This window comes from Eublepharis macularius, chromosome 12, assembly GCF_028583425.1.
Source record: "Eublepharis macularius isolate TG4126 chromosome 12, MPM_Emac_v1.0, whole genome shotgun sequence".
Lineage (NCBI taxonomy): Eukaryota > Metazoa > Chordata > Lepidosauria > Squamata > Eublepharidae > Eublepharis > Eublepharis macularius.
The window spans coordinates 65,304,658-65,330,244 of NC_072801.1; the positions used below are offsets into that span (position 1 = coordinate 65,304,658).

General features: G+C 46.1%; 2 protein-coding genes across 3 annotated transcripts; both read left to right on the forward strand.

The window, feature by feature from the left end:
• The first annotated feature begins 248 nt into the window (after positions 1 to 248).
• On the forward strand, positions 249 to 9,978 carry LOC129340240 (perforin-1-like). Of its 2 annotated transcripts, XM_054994910.1 has the most exons (4): positions 249 to 314; positions 2,902 to 2,960; positions 5,588 to 6,151; positions 8,731 to 9,978. In XM_054994910.1, the coding sequence occupies exons 3-4, from the start codon at positions 5,610 to 5,612 to the stop codon at positions 9,899 to 9,901; spliced, it is 1,713 nt and encodes a 570-aa protein (XP_054850885.1). In that variant the 5' UTR covers positions 249 to 314; positions 2,902 to 2,960; positions 5,588 to 5,609; the 3' UTR covers positions 9,902 to 9,978. The 2 variants fall into 2 exon arrangements, with proteins under 2 accessions (XP_054850885.1, XP_054850887.1); XM_054994912.1 differs by lacking the exon at positions 2,902 to 2,960 and having other exon boundaries at positions 272 to 314.
• Positions 9,979 to 18,873: 8,895 nt separating this feature from the next.
• On the forward strand, positions 18,874 to 21,406 carry LOC129340720 (perforin-1-like). Its single transcript, XM_054995673.1, has 2 exons — positions 18,874 to 19,421; positions 20,335 to 21,406. Exons 1-2 carry the CDS (start codon positions 18,874 to 18,876, stop codon positions 21,404 to 21,406), a joined length of 1,620 nt encoding a protein of 539 aa, XP_054851648.1.
• Positions 21,407 to 25,587: the final 4,181 nt, after the last annotated feature.

Here is a 25,587-nt window from a genome sequence, read left to right on the forward strand (position 1 = left end):
AACACGTCACAACTCAAAATAAGCCTTGAGGGGCACTAGTGGTGGTGCTGTTCCCCCCCCCCTTATCTCCAAAATGTCTGCAATTATAAATCATCCCCCACCCACCTCCAAAGTGCTCGTGATGAGAGAAACCTCCGAATCGCACCTTCTACTCATCTCACAAACACACACATTCTGTCACAGCTGAGGTTGGGTTTCTCTTTCCTCCCTTCTAAACTGTGACATCCTGTCATTCGGGCACAGGCACGCAGACCCTGTTAAACTGACACTTGTTTGCACCACGGCAGCAAACTTCCCACCTTCTACTACTAAAGGTAAGTTCTCTGTAGATGGATACTGAGGGATTTCTGGTTTAATCTCTGCGGAGGAAACATGGGAGTGAGATTAGGTTTGGAGGTGTGCGAAGTGTATTTTGTTTCTTCTGGAAGGGATGGAGAGGAAGAAAAATACTGTGCAGGGTTTACCCTGCTCCCTGAGGTCTGAAAATCCAACTCAGCCCTGCATTTCTGCAGACATTCTCTGCACACGTTCAAATCAGTCTCTGCACTGTTAAGGGTCTCGCTTATGTTTCATGAGATGCTAAATCCTCTGCTGGGGACTAACTTTTTGCTTGATGCAATATCGTCATATATTCTCAGGAAGTAATAAAGGAAGTGAGGAGACAGAGGTAAGGAAGAGCATGTGGCTGCCAAGAAACATCCCTCCACCTCTGCAGAAAAGCCTCGGCTGGACTGAGGAGCATGTTATGCTTTCTGTAGCAGAGGTGGCTTCCAGCTTGAAAGAGCGGCATTCAAAAGGGAGGTGGGCATCCGTAAATTTGTGGCAGCCACCTGGTAGGGCGATGTGCCCGACTATATTGCTTACCAGGCGTCCCATGCTTCTGCAGACGTATGTCTCCCAAAGTAAAAGTAACATAACCAGCCCTGCTAGATCAGACTAAGAATTCAGGGAGGCAAGCAACCTGTTTTCTGCAGTGGCCAGTCAGATGCCTCTGGGAAGCCTACAAGCAGGGCACGAAGCGGTCAACCCTCTTGTGTGGTTTGCCATCTCCAATCTTGTATCTAGAGATAATCTGTCTCTGAACTCAGGAGGAACTCTATTTAGCTACCATGGCCAATAATTGCTGGTAGAACTATCCTCTGTAAATTTGTCTAGTCCCCCTTTTTAAAGCCCTCATGAGGCAATTAATTGCATAACTTAAATACACATTGTGTGGAGAACTACTTGCTTTAGATTGGCTTGAATCTGTTGCCCACCTGTTTCATTCTAGTTTTATGACAGAAGGGGGAAAAGGCTGCTTCGCTTTCTTCAAACCACAGACAACCTTATACAATGGTTGTTGTGGGTTTTCCAGGCTGTATTGCCGTGGTCTTGGCATTGTAGTTCCTGACGTTTCGCCAGCAGCTGTGGCTGGCATCTTCAGAGGTGTAGCACCAAAAGACAGAGATCTCTCAGTGTCACAATGCTTGGAGCCTGTGACACTGAGAGATCTCTGTCTTTTGGTGCTACACCTCTGAAGATGCCAGCCACAGCTGCTGGCGAAACGTCAGGAACTACAATGCCAAGACCACGGCAATACAGCCCGGAAAACCCACAACAACCATCGTTCTCCGGCCGTGAAAGCCTTCGACAATAAATCTTATACAATTCTTGTTCACCCCCACCCTGACATCTCATTTTCCAAACTTGGCGACATTTTTGTGCGAAAAGTGTCGGCACGGCAGAAACGTCTTTGCAGTGTCAGGAGAGAAAAGAGTCACCTTAAAGACACATTTATTGCGATGTGAGATTTCAGTAGACTACAGCTAGCAAGCAACAGGTGGAAAAGGCCAACCGGGTTGTCTTTGGAATGACCTACCAGCGGATTGGCACAGCCAGGGCTTTTTTTCTGGGAAAAGAGGTGGTGGAATTCAGTGGGTTGCCCTCAGAGAAAATGGTCACATGCTGATGGCCCCACCCCCTGATCTCCAGACAGAGGGGAGTTGCGATTGCCCTCGGCGCGGAGGGCAATCTCAACTCCCCTCTGTCTGGAGATCAGGGGGTGGGGCCACCAGCCATGTGACCATTTTCAAGAGGTTCCGGAACGCCGTTCCCCCACGTTCCCCCTGAAAAAAAGCCCTGGGCACAGCACAGACAATGGCCAAACTCTCTACCCTTGTGGTTACCTACAGCTCTCAATTAAAACCTCTCCAAGGCTCCCTTAGAAGTTTATGAGCAATCTTTGAAAATAATGCTTCCTTAGAGCCAGCTTCAGCACGGGATGACGCTGGGCATTTGATGGGACTGGGGGTCTGGTAAAAGACCCCTTACTTGGTGCTGCCGTTCTCAATATATGAAGAGCAGTCAGAGGCCGCGGGAGGGAATCCTTTTCTCGGATGCCCAACCTCTTCTGGGTTAAAAGGGTGCACTGAGAGCCAAACTACAAGTGACGTCTTACACAGGTTGGACACTAGTCGGCTTCCCTCAAGTTTTGATGGGAAATGTAGGCGTCCTGGTTTTACAGCTTGGCTCTCCATTACAGCTGCAAGACCAGGATGCCTACATTTCCCATCAAAACTTGAGGGAAGCCGACTAGTGTCCAACCTGTGTAAGACGTCACTTGTAGTTTGGCTCTGAGTGTGCCTTCGAATGCTTGGAGCCAGAATTGTGCTGCCCTTCCAGTCTGAAATCACTACTTGCCCACCAACCACAGTGAACACCAAAAGAGGCCCAGTATGACACCAGATCTCTTGCAGGCAAATAACAGCCCCAAACAGAAACAGATGTGACATGGGAGATCAAGAATTTCTATGTTTTTGGGGGCGGGGGGGGGGCGGGGGGAGTTTTTCCTTTTAACCAGCCACACAGAATGGAGGAAGAGTTGTTTATTGACTTAATTTATACCCTTCTTTTCTTCCCCAGGGAGACCAAAGTGATTTACATAATTCTCCTTTATTCCATTTTATCCAACAACCTGCAAGGTAGGCTGAGCTGAGAATGTGGGGCTGGCCCACACTTGCTTTGCTGGTCACCCAGCAAGTTTTCCTCGCAGAGCAAGGATCTGATCCTTGTCCAGCACCCTAACCTCTGACCTATTCCGGCTCTGTAACATTTTATTTACAACAGGAAAGCAGCGGGGGCGCTTTTACACCTTTCCCCCATGCCCCTTTCTCAAAATGAAATTCCCCTGAAGCGGGGATAGGAGGTTCAGGGTCAGTTTAGGGGCAATTGATTTGGGGGGGGGCAATTTACAGCAGGAAAACAACATAGCTCAATCCCACCCTCTGTCCTGATCAAAATCAGTACACCCCCACCCCTGATCTTTCTTCACAGCTGGTTTGTTGTTGTTGTTGTTTTTAAAAAAGCTGGGAGAACTGATTATGAATCTCCCACATTTCATATTTCAACCTTAATTCACTTGCAAATCCCCCAAGATGATATTTGCCACTGCCTGTTGCTTTTCTGGCAGGAAAAGAAAGTCACACACAGTTCTGGGTGCAACAATTTGGGGAAGAGGTTGACAAATGCGAAGGGTTTCAGAGGAAGGTAATGACGATGCTTGGGGGGCCTGGGAAACAAGTCTTGTGAGGCAAGGCTGAAGGAGCTGGGTATGTTTAACCTGGAGAATGGAAGGCTGATGAGAGACACAAACATACTGGCTATCCACATGGAAGAAGGCAAGGATCTGTTCTCTGGTGCCCCAGGGGGCAAGATCAGATCAAATGGGCTTAGGGGAAAGGAGGGAAGATTTCAAGTGAATGTTAGGAAGAATAGCCTAATGGTAAGAGCAACTTGACAGTGGAACCAATTTTACTGTTTGCTCGGTGGGCTCCTCCTCGCTGGTGGTCTCCAAACCGAATGGACAGAGAAGGCTCTGGCTTAAATTTCCTGCATTGAGCAGGGGCATGGACTAGACGGCCTTTACAGACCCTCCCAGTTTTATTTACAAACTATTGAATCAAACTATCTGGTCAACAGCAGCCCCACCACAAAAAACTTGGCAGAAAGCCTGTGGTAGGGATATAAGTGAAAATCAAAGGAATCGGGTATGGTCTTCCAAAATATACAATACCAATGCTTTAAATATCAAACTGCAGTCATACAAAATCTATTCAAGATGATATTAAACACCACAACATCTTTATTATTGTAAAGCAAAAACAAATCCCAATTGCTGGAAAGCCTGTGGTAACGTTGGATCATTTGTTCATTGCTGGAGGTTCTGTCCACATGTACAAAAATATTGGAATAAAATTCTAGAAGTTATAGAAAAGATCACAGGACACGAAACAGAAAAATGTCCAGAAACCATCTTGCTCAATTTACAGAACGATAATGGTGTTTCAAAACCAAGAAAAGATCTTGTTTCTTTATAGCTGTCAGCAGCTAAGACTACATTTGCTCAAAACTGGAAGACAGACAAGATCCCCACCAGGGCTTTTTTTCAGCTGGAACGCGGTGGAACGGAGTTCCGGAACCTCTTGAAAATGGTCATGTGGCCGGTGGCCCCGCCCCCTGATCTCCAGACAGAGGGGAGTTTAGATTGCCCTCCGTGCCACTGCAGGGCCAAGAGCGATTGGAGGGCCGTTGGAGGGCCAAGGGCTACAGCGCGGAGGGCAATCTAAACTCCCCTCTATCTGGAGATCAGGGGGCGGGGCCACCGGCCATGTGACCATTTTTTCCGAGGGCAACCCACTGAGTTCCACCACCTCTTTTCCCAGAAAAAAAGCCCTGATCCCCACTGTCAAACAGTGGTTACTGTAGGTTTGGGACCTGTTGATAATGGAGAAAATAACTGATCAGATAACATCTATAAATAATCCCAATTATCAATCTTCGTATATAGAAAAATGGTCCCCATTTTTTGAATTTGTAACCAACTATGCTACAACTGACAACTCTGTACCAAAATAATAATAATAATAAGGATTTTCTTTTATATTAATTGTGTATGGTATATATCAGGTTGTTTAGCTTAATATCTTAATTGTTATACAAATCGCTCGTTTGGTGTTAAAAGTTTACATTTTGTTAATGTTGGAAAAAAATATAAAATAAAAATAAAGGGTTATTTAAAAAAAAAAAATCCTAGTTTTCTAACACAAAATAATACAGGGACAGAAATGGGACGCTAACAGTGCCATCGTAAGCAAGTCCTACTCAGGTCTACCCAGTGGGGCTTACTCCCAGGAAAGGATTCTTAGGAGTCTACAGTAAAAAAATGGTAACATTCAGAAACTAGAAATGGGAAGCAGTTTATAACTTTTTGCTGCCCCTTTAAAGCCACCGCACTACAACCAAAAGGGTTCCAAAGGATTGCTGGGCTGCAAGAAATGTGATTGCTTGGGGTGTCTCCGGATGCTTCGTAAGAGTTGTCCTGCTGGGCTGGGTTTAAAGATCCAGCTAGTCTGACACTCGCCATCAGATGTTTCTGGGCCATGAAAACGAGACTTCTCTCTTGTTGATTGTTCCCAGCATCCATCCAGTACGAAGGTCGACTAGCTCTGTACATTTAACTATGCGGTTAAAATGACAGGCTCAGATGGCTACACTTCTGAAATAACGTGCCATGTAAAGAAACGTACCCCTCTATTCTTTTTCTTTCTAGGGTGTCTTTGTGTGGGCCAGCCATGCTCAAAGCAAACCTCATGCCTGCTGCATCTGTGCTTCTCTTCTTCCTCAACAGCGTTTCCCCGAGATGCCAGGAGGGCCCGGAGGATGTATGCCAGAAGCACAGTGGTTTTGTGCCTGGCCACAATTTGGCTGGCGAAGGCTTTGACATAACCACGCTGGAGAGGAAAGGGGCCAGTTTGCTGGATATGAATCAATGGGAAAATCCAGACGGGACTTGCACCTTGTGCCGGAATCCATTGCTGAAAGGGAAGCCACTCCAGAAACTTCCACTGGCTGGGGCTGACTGGGAGGTGGACATCTCCTGCCACCGCAAGTTGCATTCCTCTTTGCAAGAGTCAGGCATCTCGGTGGTTCAGGGAGCAGGAGCTGATGTGAAGAACGACTGGAGGATGGGCCTGGAAGTGGAGGTGAAGCCTGAGGCACGTGTCCAAGTGAGCTTGGCAGGATCCCATTCCAAGATGGCCGACTTCAGCATAGACAAGAGTGGAAAAGACAAATACAGTTTCGCCACCCATGAACTCTCCTGCATTTTCTACAAGTGAGTGGGAAACGGGCGGGGGGGGGGGGGCGGGGGGAGAGCAGAAAAACATTCAAATGATATTAACTCCTCAGAAACTACAATTATGATTATCATTTTATCATGAAAAGTGGGTATAGCATGTTAACAATAGAGCCAGAAGAAGTACCTAGTTTGAATTTAAACTGTACTGACTGGGACTAAGCATGCCTCTTTCTCTCACCCTCTCACCCCCCCCCCCACCACCAAATCACCTCCATGTAACAAGAGGGTAATAATCATAGCCAGGGCTTGTTTTCTGGGAAAAGAGGTGGTGGAACTCAGTGGGTTGCCCTCGGAGAAAATGGTCACATGGCTGGTGGCACTGCCCCCTGATCTCCAGGCACAGGGGAGTTGAGACTGCCCCGCTGAGCGGCGCGGAGGGCAATCGAAACTCCCCTCTGTCTGGAGATCAGGGGGCGGGGCCACCAGCCATGTGACTATTTTCAAGAGGTTCCGGAATTTTGTTCCCCACGTTCCCCCTGAAAAAAAGCCCTGATCATAGCTGCACTTATATATCACTATTCTAAACAGATGAATGCCCCACTTGGAGGGCCGAAAGAAGGCAGTGTTGTTATTATCCCCACAATACAACTGGGGAGCTGGGGCTGAGTAGCTTACGCAAGGCCACCTGCTAAGCTCATGGCAGGAGTGGTATTTGAACCAGCAGAGTACTGAAAATGCAGCCCAACCAGTTAACACAGAGAGTTGTAAGGATTACTGAGGCTACGTCCACACAGCACTGATTCTCTGTTGTGAATTCACAGTTGCTGTGAATGCAAAGGCTTGGCCATGGAAGGTCCTATATGTGGGAAGAGCAGGATTCAGCACTGTCCCTTTCCTCAGTTTCAGAGGGGGACAAACCAAAGAGCTGGAAATATGGAGAGGTCAGGGTACTCCGTTTACTGTTTACTGTTCTGACTCTCCTTTGAAATGTAGATAGCTAGTCTCAGCACTTCCTCCTCCGGACTTCCTCCTTCTCACTTCTCTTCCTGGCATTGTTCCAGGCAACATCTCTCTCCTTCTCCTCCTGCAGGACTTGTCCTAGCATCCATGCCCTCCCTTAGAACAGATAGGTAGTTAGGATTTGTCTCTCCTCCTTTCCTATCAGAGTATGGAATTCCTACAATAAGTACAGATAATTCCTACAATAAAGAACTCTTATTTCTTTTATAAAGCAAGTGTATGATTTGTTATTTTCTCTCCTGCATACACACAGAACCTGTTCACAACCACCTATCACACTTCCTCTGCTAAACGATAGACTCTGCTAATGGCCCAAACATGGAATCCTTTAATTAAGTTTCTGGGGCATAACGATTTATTTATCACTACACAGTTTCCTCACAACTGCCATTACCACCCCTTCCTACACCCCTGGAGTTTTGCTGGCTAAAAAAAACCCCTGGCCATTGTGGGCAGGAGGTTAAAAAACATGTATCATCCTCTTAACGTGGGTGCTAACCCACTTGAACGGTGATCCTTCTGGAAAGATAGGAGCAAAGCAGGTTTGGGAAAGATTGTAGCACAGAAGCGTTAAAACCTGGAAAGTGGACAACAGGGGGATGGTGGCATGTGGATACTCCAAAAAAACATGGCTCTGGTTTAGAAGCCAAGGCGGAGCAAACAGCTATGCGGCTGCAGCCTGAGTTAATGTAACATGAAGTATTTTGAATAGTGAAAATAATGTACAAGCAATATGTATTAATCTTGTTATTTTTCTTTATTTATTGTTTGTCCTTTCAACAGCCTTGTGGAATAGATTTTACTTGTTCCCATTTTACAGATGGAGGGACTGAGGCTTAGAAATAATTGCTTGCTTACAACCGCAAATGGGTCTCCCCCACATCCGTGTGGATACACACATCTTATCCATCCCTACCTGCTCCCCAAACCCCAGTACTCTTTAGATATTCTTTTATTAGGTCTGTCAGTGGGAGTTCTTGGGCCTGAAACAGTTCCATGAATGTTTCCACAAGCCCTTGGTTCAGAAAAGGGCGATTAAAAGGATCAGAGTGTGACACAACTTCCCTATTCCAAGAGTTTTTTTTTAGGTTACAAAAATTTAAGTTCTTCATAAACCACACAGTAAGTAGCGTGGAGAGAACTGAGACCAACTGCTCTTTCCAAACGACACACGTGGGGGCCATTTAATAGGAGCATATTTGGTACAACATTCAGAAGTTCTTTCTTCATGCACAGCATGTGGGAATTCAGAGTTGCATGGCATGATGGTATTGAGAGTAGTGGTGGCCACTAGCTTATATATAATTTTAGAAAGATTTATGGAGAATCCATTCATGCAAGGCTATGGCTTAGAAGAGCTAGTAATGGAACTTCCATGTTCAGAAATAGTATATCTACAAGTACCCAATGCTAGAGACAACTAACAAGATCTATCTGGCCACTACTAGGGACAGAATGCCGGATTAAATGGGCCTTGATCAGATCTGGCAAGGCGATATATTGCATTCCTAGCAAAGTTTTAGTGCTTTCCTGAATTATAAGAGCCCCAAACAGACCATCTACTTTCCTGACTGGACTTCCTATCTCTATTGCAGGTTTCGCATTGGCCACCATCAGCCGCTGACCCAGCATTTCAAACGTGCTCTGAAGGTTCTCCCTCAAAAGTATCACCGCGCTTCGCAGCTGGAATACCATCAGTTTATAGAAACGTATGGGACTCACTTTATAACAAAGCTTCACCTGGGGGGACATGTGAGGGATGTGACCGCCATACGGGAATGCGAGACGGTGCTGGACGGGCTAAGTGCTGAAGAGGTCAAAGACTGCCTGAGCGTTGAGGCAGCTGCCAGTATCGGTGCTGGCAAAGTCAAGATGGATGCGGCCTACCAGAAGTGTGAAGAGATGAGAAACAAGCAGAGTTTCAAGGGGAATTTCCACCAGAGGTATACAGAACGGCATACCGAGATTGTGGGCGGGAACAGTCATGCAGACCTGCTTTTTTCTGATGATCTGACCAAGGAGGCCTTCCAAGAATGGTTAGAAGGCCTCAAAAATATGCCCGGCCTGGTCTCCTACTCCTTGGCACCAATCCATACTTTGGTAGCCAAGGAAAACCCCAGGAGAGAGAGCCTAAAGCAGGCAGTGAGTGAATACGTGCTCAAAAGAGCGCTGTGGAGAAACTGCACCCAGCCTTGCCCACCAGGGACTCAGCGCAGTGCTCATGACCCCTGTTCCTGTGTGTGTCCCAACCACGGCAACACCAACTCCATGTGTTGCTCAAAAAAGCGAGGCCTTGCCAAGTTGACAGTGACTATCAAACGTGCCTACAACCTATGGGGGGATTACTCCACTGATACCGACGCCTATGTTAAGGTTTTCTTCCAGGGGAAGGAGAGTCGCACCTCAACAGTGTGGAACAACAACAACCCGGTATGGGGGATCCACTTCGATTTGGGGGACATCCAGTTGCTGGGAGATACCAGCAAGCTCCGGGTACAAGTCTGGGATGAGGACAACAGGTATGACGATGACTTGTTAGGGACGTGTGATGACAGCCTGCAGTCTGGGGAACTTCAAGAGAAAGTGTGTTACCTGAATCATGGGCGCCTGGATTTCCAGTACCGCTTGGTTTGTGGTCCTTATCTGGGTGGCCACCACTGCATGGATTATACCCCTCAGCAGCCAAGACATGAAGGGGCCTTCTTGCAACGGATGGGCAAAGGACAGAAAAAACTTCTGCTAGATGACCCAGCACTGAGAGCCTGAGCTCAGCTGCACAACCTGATTCCCTACCCACTGACTACCATTTCACTGGCCAAACCCATAGCCAGTCACATATCTGACAAATCTTATGCCACAATAAATGTCTTAGCCTTTAAAGTATCACAGGAGTCTTGGTCGTTCAGGCAAGCTGAATTGTCAACAATAATCACATGCTTATTACACGAAATGCAGCAATCTCTAATGTGATACCCGTGTAGGTTTGACAGCAGTAGCTTGGGAAATTCCTGGAGATTTTGGGAGTGCAGCTTGGAGAGGGCAGGATTTGGGGAGGGGAAGGACCACAGCAGGGTATAATGCCAGAGTCTACCCTCTAAATCAGCCATTTTTCTGCAGAGGAATTGATCTCTGTGGACTAGAGATCAGTTGTAATTCTGGGAGATTTCCAACCACCACCTGGAGGTTGGCAACTATATACCCTTGAGCTCCACAATGCCTGCTTGATTCTTCCCCAAAGCTAATAGAGCCAGTGCTGGTTTTTTTCCACCTCATTGGAGAATACATACTTTAAAAGACATCAGGTGGCATCATGTTTGGTTCTGTAGAGAGCTCCCATTTGGAAATAGCATGTGAAAATCTCAGATATGTTGCCTACCCCCTACCCACTCACCCTCCCCAGATTCACTCATTCTATCCCAAGACACAGCATGCCGCTTGGCCATGTGAGGATGTGTTTCATAAATGCCTACAGAGTCAGTCTCTGGAAATGGCACACAGATCAAGCCACATTCTTTACCTCAGACACATGCATACACCAAAAACCCTCTCTGGGATTATACAACTTTATTAATCTTTATTACATTTTCCTCCTTTTCTGAGGAGTCCAATATTATATGCACAAGTCATGCCATGCATTTAATGGCCACGACAGCAACCTTGTGAGGTAGGTTAGGCTGAGAATTAACAACTGATAAGGGGCACCCAGTGAGCTGCATAACTGAGAAGTGACTTGAACTTGGTCTTCCTCTGTCTTCCCTCTGGAACGATCTCCACTGCCTCTGGCGTCTCTCCTTCTAGAGCCTTGTCCTGCTGAGGCTCGGTTAATTCAAAGTTTTAAGTAGTCAGGGCAGCAGGGTAAAATCTTAGAAAGGGGGACAGTCTGGCACCCCAGAGGTGGCGGAGGGCTGTGAGAGATTCTGTCCCCTCCAGAGCCATCTCCACCGGCTCTGTCTTTCTGAACTATGCTTCCTGGCTAACATGAAAAATACATGTCAAAAGTCTTTGTAGAGAGACCATCTACTAGCCTTACTGTGGCAACCAGCCATGCTTTTCTCCCATTCCTATCCCATTCCTTATGCAAATCTGCACAACTACGGCTAAGATTTGATATAAATTTGATTTATGATTTGATGCACATTTGATTTACTGCTAAGATTTGACTGAAATAAATAAATAAGATTTGGGCAAAATGAATGTTAGTAATACATACCTAGCATTTTAGAGTGTTCAGAGTTCCTCACACAAACAGTAACCGAATTGTAGGTCAATATTATCATTCTCAGAACTACCATGGCACCCTTAAACGCCTCAGAAATTTTAAAAAATCTGATCTGTTTTCTCCACTGAAGTTTTATGTATCTAAGGCCTACTTAAAACATAGACTTTTGCAAAAAAAAGAACCTCTTTATGTGAAAAACACGCCCTCCCTTCCTTTCTCTAGGGACCTCCCTCTGCCTGCATGTATTGTGTCTCTCTCTTGAATTTTCAGCTTCCTACAAAAAGAACTGTTCCTGGCGCTTCCCAAATTGGGGGTACTGCTGCTGGGCTCTGCTCAAGGTAAATGAAAGATACCTCCCCAAACAAAGGATTGTGACAGTAATAACTCTATTTCCAAAGGCTTGGTTTGGGCAGGGCGTATAGCAGGAGGAAAATATGATACTCCCGTTCAAATGCCAGTTGCCTTTGGCGTGGGCAGGAATGCGCTGGATAATGCCAGGCTGCCTCGGACTGGGATTCAGTCATCTTATTTCCCTCATTCTTCGGAGACGTCTGTGGGTAAATACTTCCCTCCCTCCCCTTGACTTTCCCTAGATAACTTAAACCATGTGTATGGGAATAGGAACTGGGGGCAACCGAGACAGAGGGAGGCAGGCGGGGATAATGGCAGGATCATATTTGCCAGCAGTTCCGTTAAGAATTACCCTGCTGTTGTTAGGAGAGGGGAGAGTAAATGTCAAGGCTTTGTCTAGAAAATGGGAAACTGGGTCAGCTGTGGAGAGGGGGATTGGTAAGAGAGACAGTCGGAGAAAGCTGAGATTTAAAAACAAAACAAATTGATAGAGTAAAGCAATGTTGGGAACTGGGCAAAGGAAGATGGTGAAGTGTTCTATTGCGGTGGCTCACCATAGTCCAGAAGAGTTTTATCTTCATACTGCAGATGGGAAGCCTGAGGCTTTGTGCATGCAGGGTTAGGTCTCCTAATGCAGCCCTCTTCAACCCATGTGATGGAACCCCCTGGTGTGTCATCGAGCCCCATCTGCTGGGTCCTGAGTCCCTGTACAGCTGCCGTTATTTTTGCTGCCTTTTGGAAACACCTGTTGTTAACACACACACTTAAAGAGCAAGGGCAGCACATCTTCTGTATCTTTGTCCAGGCATGCTTAGAGAAGCAACAGTCTGGTGAGACAAAGGAATTCAGCAGTAAAGACAATTCTCCCACAGCTCTAACCCGTGGCTCATTGCCTCTCTCCAGCTCTCTTGCTCTGCTGCCCACAGTTCTGACCTTGAAACCAGCGAGATCATACGCCCGGCTGCCTCGATTCCTATCATGCGGCTATAATGCTGCATAACTTCATGTCACATGCTTGCAGCTCACTGGGTCCCATGCTCAGAGGGTCCTGGATCTATAAGTTGCCCTCTTGCATGTGTGGCTGAGGGGAGTTCCAACCAGGGAAGTCAATTGGTACGTTAGTTTTCCTTGTGCATGGGCTGTAGGTGATGGTTTGAAATAGTTGGGAGATAGAGGAGGTGGTTAGCTAAATTGGAGGGCGGGAGGAGAGAAATGATGTTTAACTGCTAACCTAAAAGGTGTTGGTTGGAAGTCTTGTGTTCTGCCCTGGAAAGTAAGGAAAGAAGTTAATCCAGATCTGCATCTCATCCACAAATCTCAGAGCCAAGCTACAAGTGACACCTGACACAGGTTGGACACTTGTCAGCTTCCCTCAAGTTTTGATGGGAAATGTAGGCAGCTTGGCGGAATGTAGGACAAGCGACAGTTGAAAAGTCCATTGGATAGCAGTCGGAGAGCCAAGCTGCAAGAGCAGGATGTCTACATTTCCCATCAAAACTTGAGGGAAGCTGACAAGTGTCCAACTTGTGTCAGGCGTCACTTGTAGCTTGGCTCTCAGATGGCTAACTCAGAATCCAGACTGACTAAGCCAAATGTGGATGCTTTTCTGATATTACTGCGATGCCTGAGGTCACGCTGTGCTTTCAGCTTCCCTTTCCCCACATTGTCTTTAAGGTGCCGCTTACAAGGAGTGGTGTGGGAGGGGGGAGCAGATACATGCCTGAGAGTCATGCTGTCTAACCACAATACTTCAGCCCATGCACAAGCAATGCAGCATGCCCCTGATGGGCATTTCTGTGTACAGTGCAAGCCACTGACACGGCTTGCTTGCGTAAAGCAGGAAGAACTGTGGTGTTGTGGGAGGGGGCAGCCAGAGAACCAGAGGCTGGTCCTCTTGTGCTTCATTCTTCCCACCCCCTCACAAAAACAAACACACACAAACACACATTCAGATGAGAAGAAAGACATCAGTGATAAAGAATGAGATCTCTCTACCCAAGAGAGACACCTGACCAAGGATCTGATATTTTCTCTCCTCATTTAAAAGAAATGTTTTATGGGGGGGGGGACTCAGTTATGTCTGAATTATTTGCCCTATTCACACATCTTGGTGTCGTGGTTAAGACTGGCAGGACTCTAATCTGGAGAACCAGACCTGATTCCCCACTCCTCCACTTGAACCCAGCTGGGTGACCTTGGGTCAGTCACAGCTCTCTCAGAGCTCTCTCAGCCCCACCCACCTCACAGGGTCATTGTCGAGAGGATAATAACAACGCACTTTGTAAACAGCTCTGATTGTGGCATTAAGTTGTCCTGAAGGGCGGTATATAAATCTAATGTTGTTGTTGTTATTAACTAATTCTCTCTCTCTTTTAAAAAAATAAGAGCGTGTAGGCAAAGGAAATGAAAGCCCGGAAGTTTCCCTTAACTCATCTTGTTGTGCCCAACAAGTAGAAACAATAATTTTTCTCCAAGCAAGCTTGCCAGATAGTCTTGGATACTATATTCAGTTGGCATGGGCTGGAAGGAACATGCTGAAATTAATGATTCTAATACAGGATTTATGCGGGCATGCAGGTTTGTCAGGCCCCCTAATCCCTATCTGCCTCAGGATGGGCAGCGGGGAAGGAAAAATCAAGAGCTCCTTTTGGCATGCCTCTCTCTACCTGTTGTGTAAGGGAGAATTTTAATGGCCTCTGAAATGGGACTCTGTCTGCAATTTGCCAGGGGAGAAATGTGTTGTGCTTTTCATTCCCACTAGAATGGAGAGGCTTTCTCCTTTTCGGTAGAAATTTGGGAAGGCCTGTTCCTTGGGTGAGGGATACAGCCAGGGCTTTTTTTCTGGGAAAAGAGGTGGTGGAACTCAGTGGGTTGCCCTCGGAGAAAATGGTCACATGGCTGGTGGCCCCGCCCCCTGATCTCCAGACAGAGGGGAGTTTAGTTTACCCTCCACACCGCTGAGCGGCGCAGAGGGCAATTTAAACTGTGTCTGGAGATCAGGGGGCGGGGCCACCAGCCATGTGACCATTTTCAAGAGGTTCCGGAATTCCGTTCCACCGCGTTCCTGCTGAAAAAAGCCCTGGATACAGCCCAAAAGATTTTTATCCCACCCGCACATGTGTGTGTAAAGTTCAGATGAAAAAATGTTTTTCCCACTGAGATCAATCAGCAGGCCTACTGAATTGTTTAATGAAAACGCATATCATTATTTAATTATTTAAACCATTTCTAAGCCATCTTTCCACCTGAATAGGGTCTCCAAGGCACCAACCATCAAACATTAAAACATTTCAACATTTGAAACATTTAAAATAAATTGTATATACATTAATTCCATTTTAAAAAATAACACTTAAAATCCAGAAAGGAGGCCAGTAAGAGTTATTTGGGGTATGTCAAACAGAACAAAGAAACTATCACCTGCTGGCAGAAGACAACAAGTTCTCGGGTTTCCAAGTCCCCTTACCCTCCTGGCAAGAGGGGGGAACCCAGCACTTACCTTTTTGCTGCTCCCATTGTGCTCTTTGTGCAGGCACACCTGTACAATGACATCACTTCCAGGAAGTGACATCATTGTGCAGGCACAGGGGCATGTGTGTGCTTTGCAACAGGCTGATTGGGCCCCAAACTCCCCCAATTCAGTCCATTTGGGGTATAGATTGGCCTGCTGCAAAGCGCACGAGCCCTCTCGGGGCAATGCAATTACGTTACTCCTGGAAAGTGACGTCATTGTGCCAGCCTGAAAGCGCGCCTGGGAGGCCCCTTCCCACACCTCTACCCTCCCTGCCTGGCCAGGTAATTAGTGGCAGGGGGGGAGGTGGAAGCGGGGGATCCCCCGCCCGGGCCGCCCCCACCAGGGGAATGGGACCCCTAACAACAACAGAGGGAAACATATGACTCTCCCTGGGGAGTTCTGGCACCACAACTGAGAAGGTGCTTTCTTGGGTTGCTACCCATTTAGCTTCAGAATCAGGGCCTCTAAAAATGACGGTAGTGGATGGGTGGATTCAAAGCGGCCCTTCAGGTATACTGGCTCAAAGCTATATAGGGCTTTAAAAGTCAAAAATAGCAGCTTGGATTGGGCCCAGAAGCAAATTGGGAGCCAGTGCAGATGAAACAAGACCGGAGTGACAGAAAAGAATCCAAATGGAACTGCTAACATAAACAGCCAACCCTGAACCCAAATAAAAGGTTTGCACACATCCCTACTGCAAGCTCTGGTCCAGATATATGCAGCCTGGTGATAGTTACTCAGTCGTGTAGGAAAGTCATTCTGCACATGCTCCAAAGCACTCTCATCTATATAATTAAGTTGAGTAGCTGTATTTGTCTGTAGCAGTAGAAAAGAGCAAGAGTCCAGTAGCACCTATACGGCTGACAAAATTTGTGGTAGGATATGAGCTTTCGTGAGTCACAAGTTGCTGTGACTCACGAAAGCTCATACTGTACCACAAATTTGTTAGTCTTATAGGTGCTACTGGACTCTTGCTCTTTTCTATTGTATAATTATGTTCACATTTCAGAAGAAAAGCCTGGCAAAAGTAAGCCTAAACTGCAAAGATGGCCTGGCCAAATTGGGGTTGTGAAAAATGCCAGGGGACTGCGAGGACTGTGGGCCACCTCTTATGAACAGTAAATGAGCTGGTAGGAAGCTGCCTTTCCCTGTGCCGGGCCATTGTCCATCTAGCTTGGCATTGAAGGTCTAATCGAAATGGCAGCATTAACTTAGTTCTCTCTGTTCCTGCTGTTTTTTGTCACCCAGTAAGTATGTAATTGTCAGTTGGAAGACACAGACTCTAAAGTGTTACTGATACTTATTAAGCTGCTTATTGGAAGGCACTCTTGCCCTGTACACTAGAAGAGCAAACTGCAGTCGGAATGAGACACATCATACAAGAATACATATGAAAAGGCATGAATACAAAACCATCAGAAAGATGTGCATGGCTACAGCAAATAATATAGGATGCATGAACAGGCAGTGTGTAAGCATGAGCAAATAAAACACGAGTATAGTTCTAAACTGGCCTCCAGTAGAGGACCACACTAGGTACTGGGGAGCGAAACCATAAACCACCAGACTGTGTGAATATGCTTGAAGCAAAAGGCGAAGCAAGCATGACACCAAGTCTAATGCATGGCAGTAAGATTCAGTGTTAAACCATTGCTTGCCACTCTTTTGGGCTGCCAGCTCCAGGTTGGGAAATTCCTGGAGATTTGGGGGGGTAGAGCCTGGAGAGGGCGGGTTTGGGGAGGGGAAGGACCTCAGTGGTGTATAATGCCATAGAGTCCATCTTCCAGAACAGCCATTTTTTCCAAGGCAATTGTTCTCTGTGCCCTGGAGATCAGTTGCAGTTCCGGGAGAGCTCCACCCTGGAAGTTGGCAACACTATTACCACCCCTCCTGTTCTTCTGCTCAGAGCTCAGTTTCCTAGCAAGCAAGTTAATGCAGTTTCATAGCTACCTACCCATGGATCCAGGAAGGCTGAAGAGGCAGTCTTTCTCAATATTAAGAGGTGTTTTCCAGTATTTACAGCTACTTGTGGTTAGATGTTTCTCGTGGAATGCGTAACAATCACCCGGTGCTGGATAACTGCAGTCTCAACAAGAGTCACAATTTCTGATGATAAAACTACAGAGGCAAGCGTTTGTTCAAAGATGAAGGCTGAACCTCGGACCAGGAATGACTCTCCCTACAAAATTATCCCCACACATAGAAAACTAGCATGTTAAGGAGCAGGCTAGGCAATGGCCAACCGATTTCAGAGCACAGGTGCATGTGTATATGGGAAAGCATTCAGCCATGAACCCTCCCGCCACAACCTACAGTATGAACCAGAGCAGGACAGACAAAATTTGTAAGAATTAGGCCCGTGTTAGGAAATATCGGGGAGGCAGGAGGCGGCCAGACTGTGTGAGGGGCCTTGAACTTCTTGGGGCAGCATAGAGTGGGGAAACAGTGTGGTTTATGTAAAATTCCTACCATGGCTTAAGCTGGCTGGGAGGGGCTCTGAAAACAACAGCTACTTATTCTCCATGTCCAAATCCCTCATTAAACATTCTGTGCAAACACAGACACTAAGATGCCAATCGATAACCACCTTCTGCTCGTGTTTACTCTTGCTCCGATCACATTTTGGAACACTGCAGCTGCTCTGCCCTGAAGACGGATGCATTTCACCGATAGCATAGCCTGGAATCCAGATCTCTCTCTCTCACACACACCGCCCCTTCCCTGGAAGACAGGTACAACTTACATATGTTTCAAAGAAAGGCTGATTTTGGAAAACAGATCTGTGCCCTGTCTGGTTCCTGCCGATATCACCAGTTGTAGAAATCCTGCACATTAATCTGAGATGCATGAGTATTTTAATTTAAGATGCATGGTTGTTTTTTCCCTTGTATTTGTATCATGCATTACCTAGTTATGAAAAGAGCTTCTGGGGCTCAGCTGAGATTAAGGCTTATAAATTAAAGCATCTACAAGTAATGGTGATCTTAAAAAACCCTGCCGCTCTAATTGGAAATTGACAAATCTCAAAATGAAAATAAAAGTGTTAAGAGAATCCTGGGGTTTTTGCATCTCTGCAGATGCTGCAGAGAACTGACACAAAATGTACCTCTGTGGCAGAGCACATGCTTTGCATGCAATGCGGTCCTGGGTTCAGGTTCCAGCATCTCTATTTGAGCGAGTGCTGTGTGGTGGTCAGTCTTGGATGAGGATTCCAGAGATTTGGGTTCAAATCCCAGCTCTGTCTCTGCCTATAGATGCTAGGGCTAAGTGATGGTTCATGTTAAGTCCTGGACAAGCCTAGCTGAACCAAACCAAGGGTCCATCTAGTTGAGCATCCTGTTTACAATGGCATTCATAAGTAGGCTGTGGCTCAGTGGTAGAATATCTGTTCTGCCTACAGAAGATAACAGCACCTCCAGTTCAATGGATCAGTAATAGGTGATGTGAAAGACCTTTACCTGAGACCTGGAAGACCACCACAAGTCTGAGAAGGCCAAACTGGTCTTGATATACCAATGGGTCTGATGCAGCGTAAGGCACCCTCATATGATCCTTTGTGCAACCTGCAATTCTTAATTGTATGGCTTCTGTTTCTCTTCCTAGGGCAATTCAGCAAAGCGGTTCTCTAGGGCAAGGGATCTCAGCTGTTAAATGATGCCCAGATTGGGTCTGTTCCTGCCTGCTTTCCTTTCTCTCTCCCTCCACCCACCAAGAGCTGCCACCCACTGTCAACAGTTCCCGAAGTCCACTTGCGAGCAGCACACTGCCTTTGTGCCTGGACATAACTTGGCTGGAGAAGGGATCGATATAACTACACTGGAAAGAAAGGGGGCCTATTTAGTGGACACCAGCCAATGGCTGGACCCAAATGGGACCTGTGTTCTGTGCCAGAACCCCCTGATGGATGGGCAGCTGCAGCGCCTTCCTCTGGCTGGTGTGGACTGGCGGGTACACGTCTCATGTCACCGACAAGTGAGCAGTTCCGTGGAGCACTCCGATGTGGACGTGGCAAAAGCATTGGCCGGGGAGGTGAAGAACAACTGGAAAATAGAGCTGAATTTGCCCAAGGAGATGGAGTCTGTTGCCACGGGCCAAGTGGTATTAGTTGGATCTCGTTCTCAGATGGTCATTTATGCGCACGAGAAAGCCCAGCGGGACAGGTATAGCTTTGTGAGGCATGAGATCTCCTGTGAGCATTACCGGTGAGTTTGGATCCATGGCAACCTGGGAGATGCATTATGGGAAGCAGGATTAACAACACAGGCAAGAGCTGGGGGAGGGGGCGTGATTCTGGATGTGGTTATCGGTATTGAACTCCCAAGAGGGAGCCAGTTTGGTGTAGTGATTAAGAGTGGCAGGACTCTAATCTGGAGAACTGGGTTTGATTCCCCACTCTTCCGCTTAAAGCCAGCTGGGCAACCTTGGGTCAGTCACAGCTTCTTGGAGCTCTCTCAGCCCCACCCACCTCACAGGGTGATTGTAGTGAGAATAATAATAACACACTTTGTAAACCGCTCTGAGTGGGTTTTAAGTTGTCCTGAAGGGCAGTATATAAATAGAATGTTGTCATTATTATTATTATCTTTGCCAGGGCTTTTTTTCAGTGGGAACATGGTGGAATGGAGTTCTGGCACCGCTTGAAAATGGTCACATGGCTGGTGGCCCTATCCCCTGATCTCCAGACAGAGGGGAGTTTAGATTGTCTTCTGTGCCGCTGGAGCGGCGCCAAGGGCTATCTAAACTCCCCTCTGCCTGGAGAACAGGGGGCGGGGCCACCGGCCATGTGACCATTTTTGCAGAGGGCGATTTAAACTTTTAAAAACTCCCCCCTTGTTCTAGCTGACCCAAAGTGACATCATTGTGCGGTCCTGAGTACCACCACCTCTTTTCCCAGGAAAAAAGCCCTGATCTTTGTCTTAACTTTAGGTGAGGTCACCTTCTAGGCGCAAATATTGAAAGTGAATATTCATGCATGGATGGGCTCTTGGGATTCACCTATTGTGTTGCTACAGTCTTCACTCTGATTCAGCCTTTACCTCTGACATAAGGAATTGAAGGAACATAGTCTCTGGTTGGTCCCTAATCTTCTGCCCCTCCTGTTCTTTCCCTGAGCAGGCTAAGACTTCTCCCAAGACGGACACTGCTGTCCCACCACTTCTCCCATGCTGTTGGGAATCTGCCAAGCAAATATGACCCTGAGGAGTACCAGCATTTCATCGACACCTATGGCACACACTACATCAGCCAAGCACAGCTTGGAGGGAGAGTACGCAACCTGCTGGCTGTGCGGACTTGTGGAGCAACCTTGGCTGGATTCACAGCATCTGATATCAAGGACTGCCTGACCTTGGAAGCTTCTTTAGGCCCTGACTGGATGGCCCATTCACTGAGCCTCAAATGCCATGAGCTTCGGAGGAAGCAAGCCAAAGGGATGTTCTGGGAGGCCTACGGCCAGCGGCGCACGGAGGTGGTGGGAGGGGATAGTCAAGTGGAGCTGCTGTTTGCAGAACCCGGGGAAGTGCCGCTGATCTCAGAATGGATGGAGAATCTCAAAACAAGTCCTGGTATAATTTCATATTCCCTCCTACCCATCCATACTTTGATGGATCGTGGAGACCCCAGGAGAGAAATGCTGAAAGAAACCGTGAGGGACTACATAGCCCAGAGGGCCCTCTGGAGGAACTGCACACAACAGTGCCCCAACCAGAGTTACCCTAATGCAAAAAACCCTTGCATATGCATATGCCACCCGGATGCCATCACCGATGCCATGTGCTGTGCCCGGGAGCGGGGTCTTGCCCACCTCCAAGTCCATATCCAGAATGGGTCTGGCCTGTGGGCCGACCACTTCTCTGCCACCGATGCTTATGTCAAAGTCTTCTTCCAGGGACGTGAAATGCGGACGAGCTTCATCAAGAACAACAACCACCCCTGGTGGTCAGAAACTTTGGACTTCGGGCCCATCAAACTGACAGGCCTCAACTACATTGAAGTACAGATCTGGGACAAGGACACCTGGCATGATGACCTCTTGGCAACCTGTTACGAAGGTTTGGTGACAGGGGGTAAAGTCTGGAAAAAATGTTACCCAACTCATGGACGTGTAGAGTATTATTATGTGTTGGAGTGCGGTCCCACCCTGGGGGGCACCAGCTGCCACGACTACATTCCCCAGAAACAACATTAACTTCCCCATAGCTCACGACACTCCCCCCTCCCAACAAAGCAAGACTAGAAAAAATGGTTTCTTATATATAGCCTGGATAGCCCAGGCAAGCCCAGTCTCTTTGGATTTCAGAAGCTAAGCAGGGTTGGCCTTGGTTAGTAATTGGATGGGAGACCTCCAACGAGGACCACAGTTGCAGAGTCAGGCAATGGCAGATCACCTCTATAGTCTCTTGCCATGAAACCCCCACCAGGGTTGCCATAAGTCAGCTATGACTTGACGGCACTCTCCACTCCACATAAAGTGATACTTGGTACTTCAGGAGAAATCCATGTAAGAGTTATATAGAATCAGGATGTGGTCCCTGTCTGAAGACTAATTGGAAAGAACTTTAAAATAACTGTTGTTCAGGTCTTCAGGAAGACTTTGCCCCATAGCACAGGGCTTTTTCTATCAAAGGCCTTTCCATATCCAATTACTGAAAGAATCGCATCATCTCAATACTACATTTTCAAACCAGTTTTTTGCTGCCATGACTCCCACTCAAGGACCTCTGAGACTGAAAGAAGTCTTTCACAAAACTACAGTTTCCCAAAGATGAATGTGGGACATTGGCAGCTGAAATCAGCTGCAAACTGTGGGCATGGCATGATTATATTTTCACACACGTGTGAAACTGAAGCACAAGCACAATTTCCACTGGCTTTAGAGTCCTCGCACAAGCAGAAACTCGCGTGTATTCCTCCCTGTTCACTTGCCAAGTGAACAGGGAGGAATACACGTGAGTCTGTTCACTTGCCATTCAAGTGTAACTCGTCACTTGTAGCTTGGCTCTATGTTCAGTTGAAAACTGCTGGGTAGCAACAGCTGAGCTAGATATCCATGGTTCCTGTCTCTACCACAAAGCCACAAGGCACCCTTAAGACAAGTCAAGGTTCTCTCAGCCCTCCACTCCCCTGCAAATATGGAGGTAATAACACTGCTTAGTCATGCAGGTGTGCTGTAAAGATTACCGAGATGCTGCGAGTCAATGCTTTAAAGTGTTAGATATTTTTTGACAAACACAACCAGAGCTTATGCTGGACAAAGCTACTGGAACTCAGAATGTCTTATATGAGGCACACCTTTCTCTAATGCCCACGTTATCACAATAAAGTCACTAGTTCGCCAGTTCAGTGCTCCCACTGTCCCTTCACTATCTATAACCTCTCAGCCAGTGCCTGGATGTCCCAGCAATAAGATATTCGAATGCAATTTACTCAGTACAAGAAATTGCTTGAAGCTTTGTATCATACTCGCTTATAATATGGTGCTACAAACACTACACATGGTGTTACTCACAAGAGGGTCAATGTATCTTGACTTCAGTTTTCAAGCAGCAGTACGAATCCTGGCATGATGATGAATATCAGATCTCTGTGATCATGTTCTCATAGGAGTGATAAACATACCAATTTAGGCTCCAAGCAAACCAAGCCCTGAGAAGCAAAGCTTCTTGAGAGGTGTAGTTCGGAGGGTTCCTGCCTTCTTACAGCTGTATGCACATATATTTAAAGGTAGGGCAACAGGGCTAGCTGCAAGACAAGATCACCTAAGGTGGTGGGTAGCATTTACAAAGATTATGGTGCACCCCTAGAAGAGAAGTGTGCCTCACACCATCGATGGAGGTGGTAAAAATCCTTAGTGATAACCTTGTCCCATGGTAAGTTTCCCTCCACTAATTTATGGTGCAGCTTTAAAGCTCTGAATCTGAAAAGAGATTTGCAGTTAACCTTTTCATGTATCCCAATGCCCAACTGACTGCAGTAATTATCACCAGATAATTATGACTGTAGGACGAGGCCTGAAGTAGGATGGAGCTTATAGGCAGCCCTGTCTAGCTCCCCACATCACTGACACAAGATACCCTTTCTGGAATAGCTGTCGACTGAGGTTATGGCTGAGATACTTTAGCAGCACCATCCCAGAACTAGCATGTTTAAATTGTGTGTGTTTACTTGAAACATGACTAATAAGGTTGTTCTGAAGCTTTGGTTGTGGCATTCAACTGACAGAGGCGGACCACATCATTACACCGTCTTTGAAGTTGCTATAGCCCGACCTCACCCACAAACATCATGTGGAGACCACAAAGTCGTTATCACAAAGAAGAGCCAAAGCTGGTTTTCATCCCCCTCATTGGAGAATGATGTATTTTAAAAGACCAAAAAAGGAGGACAAGCTACAAACAGATACAACAAAATTACTGCAATAAGAACTGACAAGCTACAAAGGACATACAAGACAGGATGCCAGCTACATTCCTGTTTCAATGTGGAAATCTTCCTCAGTCATAAGGAGATATTTAGTATCTCCTTTTTTCCTGTTCATTAGAGGTTCTCCCCCCCGCCCCACCCCTTTTGTCCATTTGGTACTTTAAAAGACCCCAGGTGGCATCATCTTTGGGGCTGCAGGGAGCTCTGATTTGGAAATAGCTGTCCTCATCAAAAGGAGGGTGCTTGGCTGGGAGCTCCCAACGTTTTGTGATTGCCCTCCTTGGCATGCATTTTATGACTGGGCCCAGTTCTATGGCAGCCATTTTGCAGTGGGGCCCATTGCCCTTTCTCAAGATTCCAGAAGTACTCAACAACAGCTCAACAAGGTTGGGGACCACTGACCTAACATATTTGGCTTCAGTTACTCCTGAGGAAGGAAGAAGAAGAATTTAAACAGGACATGTGCTCTGATATCTCATCAGGCCTAGCCTCTCGCACCCTTTCTAGAGATCTTTGCTGCTTATTTCGTGTGTGCATCTGTATTTAATATATTGTTATTTTGTTATAAATCTGATGTTGGCTAGGCTTCAGATGCATTTACAAATTTTAATTTTTAGCCTTTTCTTTCCTCTTGCTCAACAAAGGCCAGTCACGGGAGGAAAACTGTGGCAGTTTGAGAACTACTGAAGTATAATAAAATGTAGAGGGGGGTGACTTTACCGGGGGGGGAAGAGATAAATGTGAATTTATAAGCAGTTAGATTAACAGATTGATATATATATAGATATATATAGGTTAATAAATAGAATATTGATAGAAAATAATTAACGATAAGGATTAAATATAAGGATTGAGTAACCAACAATATTTTCTTTCTTTGATAAGATTGGTATAATGCACCAAACTGAATGTCTGAAGGTATAGACGAGTCAAATTGATTGACTATGTGATGAGAGTTATATAGAACTACCACAAAAAGACAGAATGAGTAATATATAGAGAATAAGTCAAATTGTTTGATTTAAATGTGTAAGATTTTTATGGTTTATGATATATAGGTTTGTGATATATAGAAATATTTTAAAATGGAAAATGGGATAAATTGTCTAAGATGGAAACAAAGACTTACAGTTTGGGTATATAATAAGAAAAATAGTTAAGGATTTATACTGCTTAGTATAATGGGGAATATATATTTGTTTTAGATAGAGGAATTTAATAGAAGTAAGGGAAAAGGGACAAAGGGTTGGAAAACTGTTGGAAATCAACAAAAGGGGGGGGGAAGGGAGGGGGTTAGAAATGAAAAATCTGGGGAAAATTGAATGTAAATGTAAAAATAATGAATTCTAACCTAATAAAAAAAATTTTCAAAAAAAAAAAACAAAGGCCAGTCACAGGTACCTGGGAAGATCAGACATTAAGTTAAGATGGAGAGAACCCTGGAACCTTTCCTTTTGATTTGCACTCAGCTTGTGAAAATCTCAGATATGTTGCCTACCCCCTATGCATTCACCCTCCCCAGATTCACTCATTCTGTCCCAGGACACAGTATGCCACTTGGCCGTGTGAGGATGTGTTTCATAAATGCCTACAGAGTCAGTCTCTGGAAATGGCACACAAATTAAGCTACATTCTTTACCTCAGACACATGCATATACCAAAAACCCTCTCTGGGATTATACAACTTTATTAATCTTTATTACATTTTTCTTCTTTTCTGAGGAGCCCAACATTACAAGCCACCCAGTTAATGGTCACAACAGCAACCTTGTGAGGCAGGTTTGGCTGAGAACTTGTGACTTCCTGACACAACACTCTGTTCGATACATCTCACTAGCTTTGCCTACAAGCCAGAATGCAGCACACCAGTCAAGCTTGTCTCTTATTCCTGTCCCATTTCTTATGCAAATCTGTACAACTACTGCTAAAATTTAGGCAAAATGAATG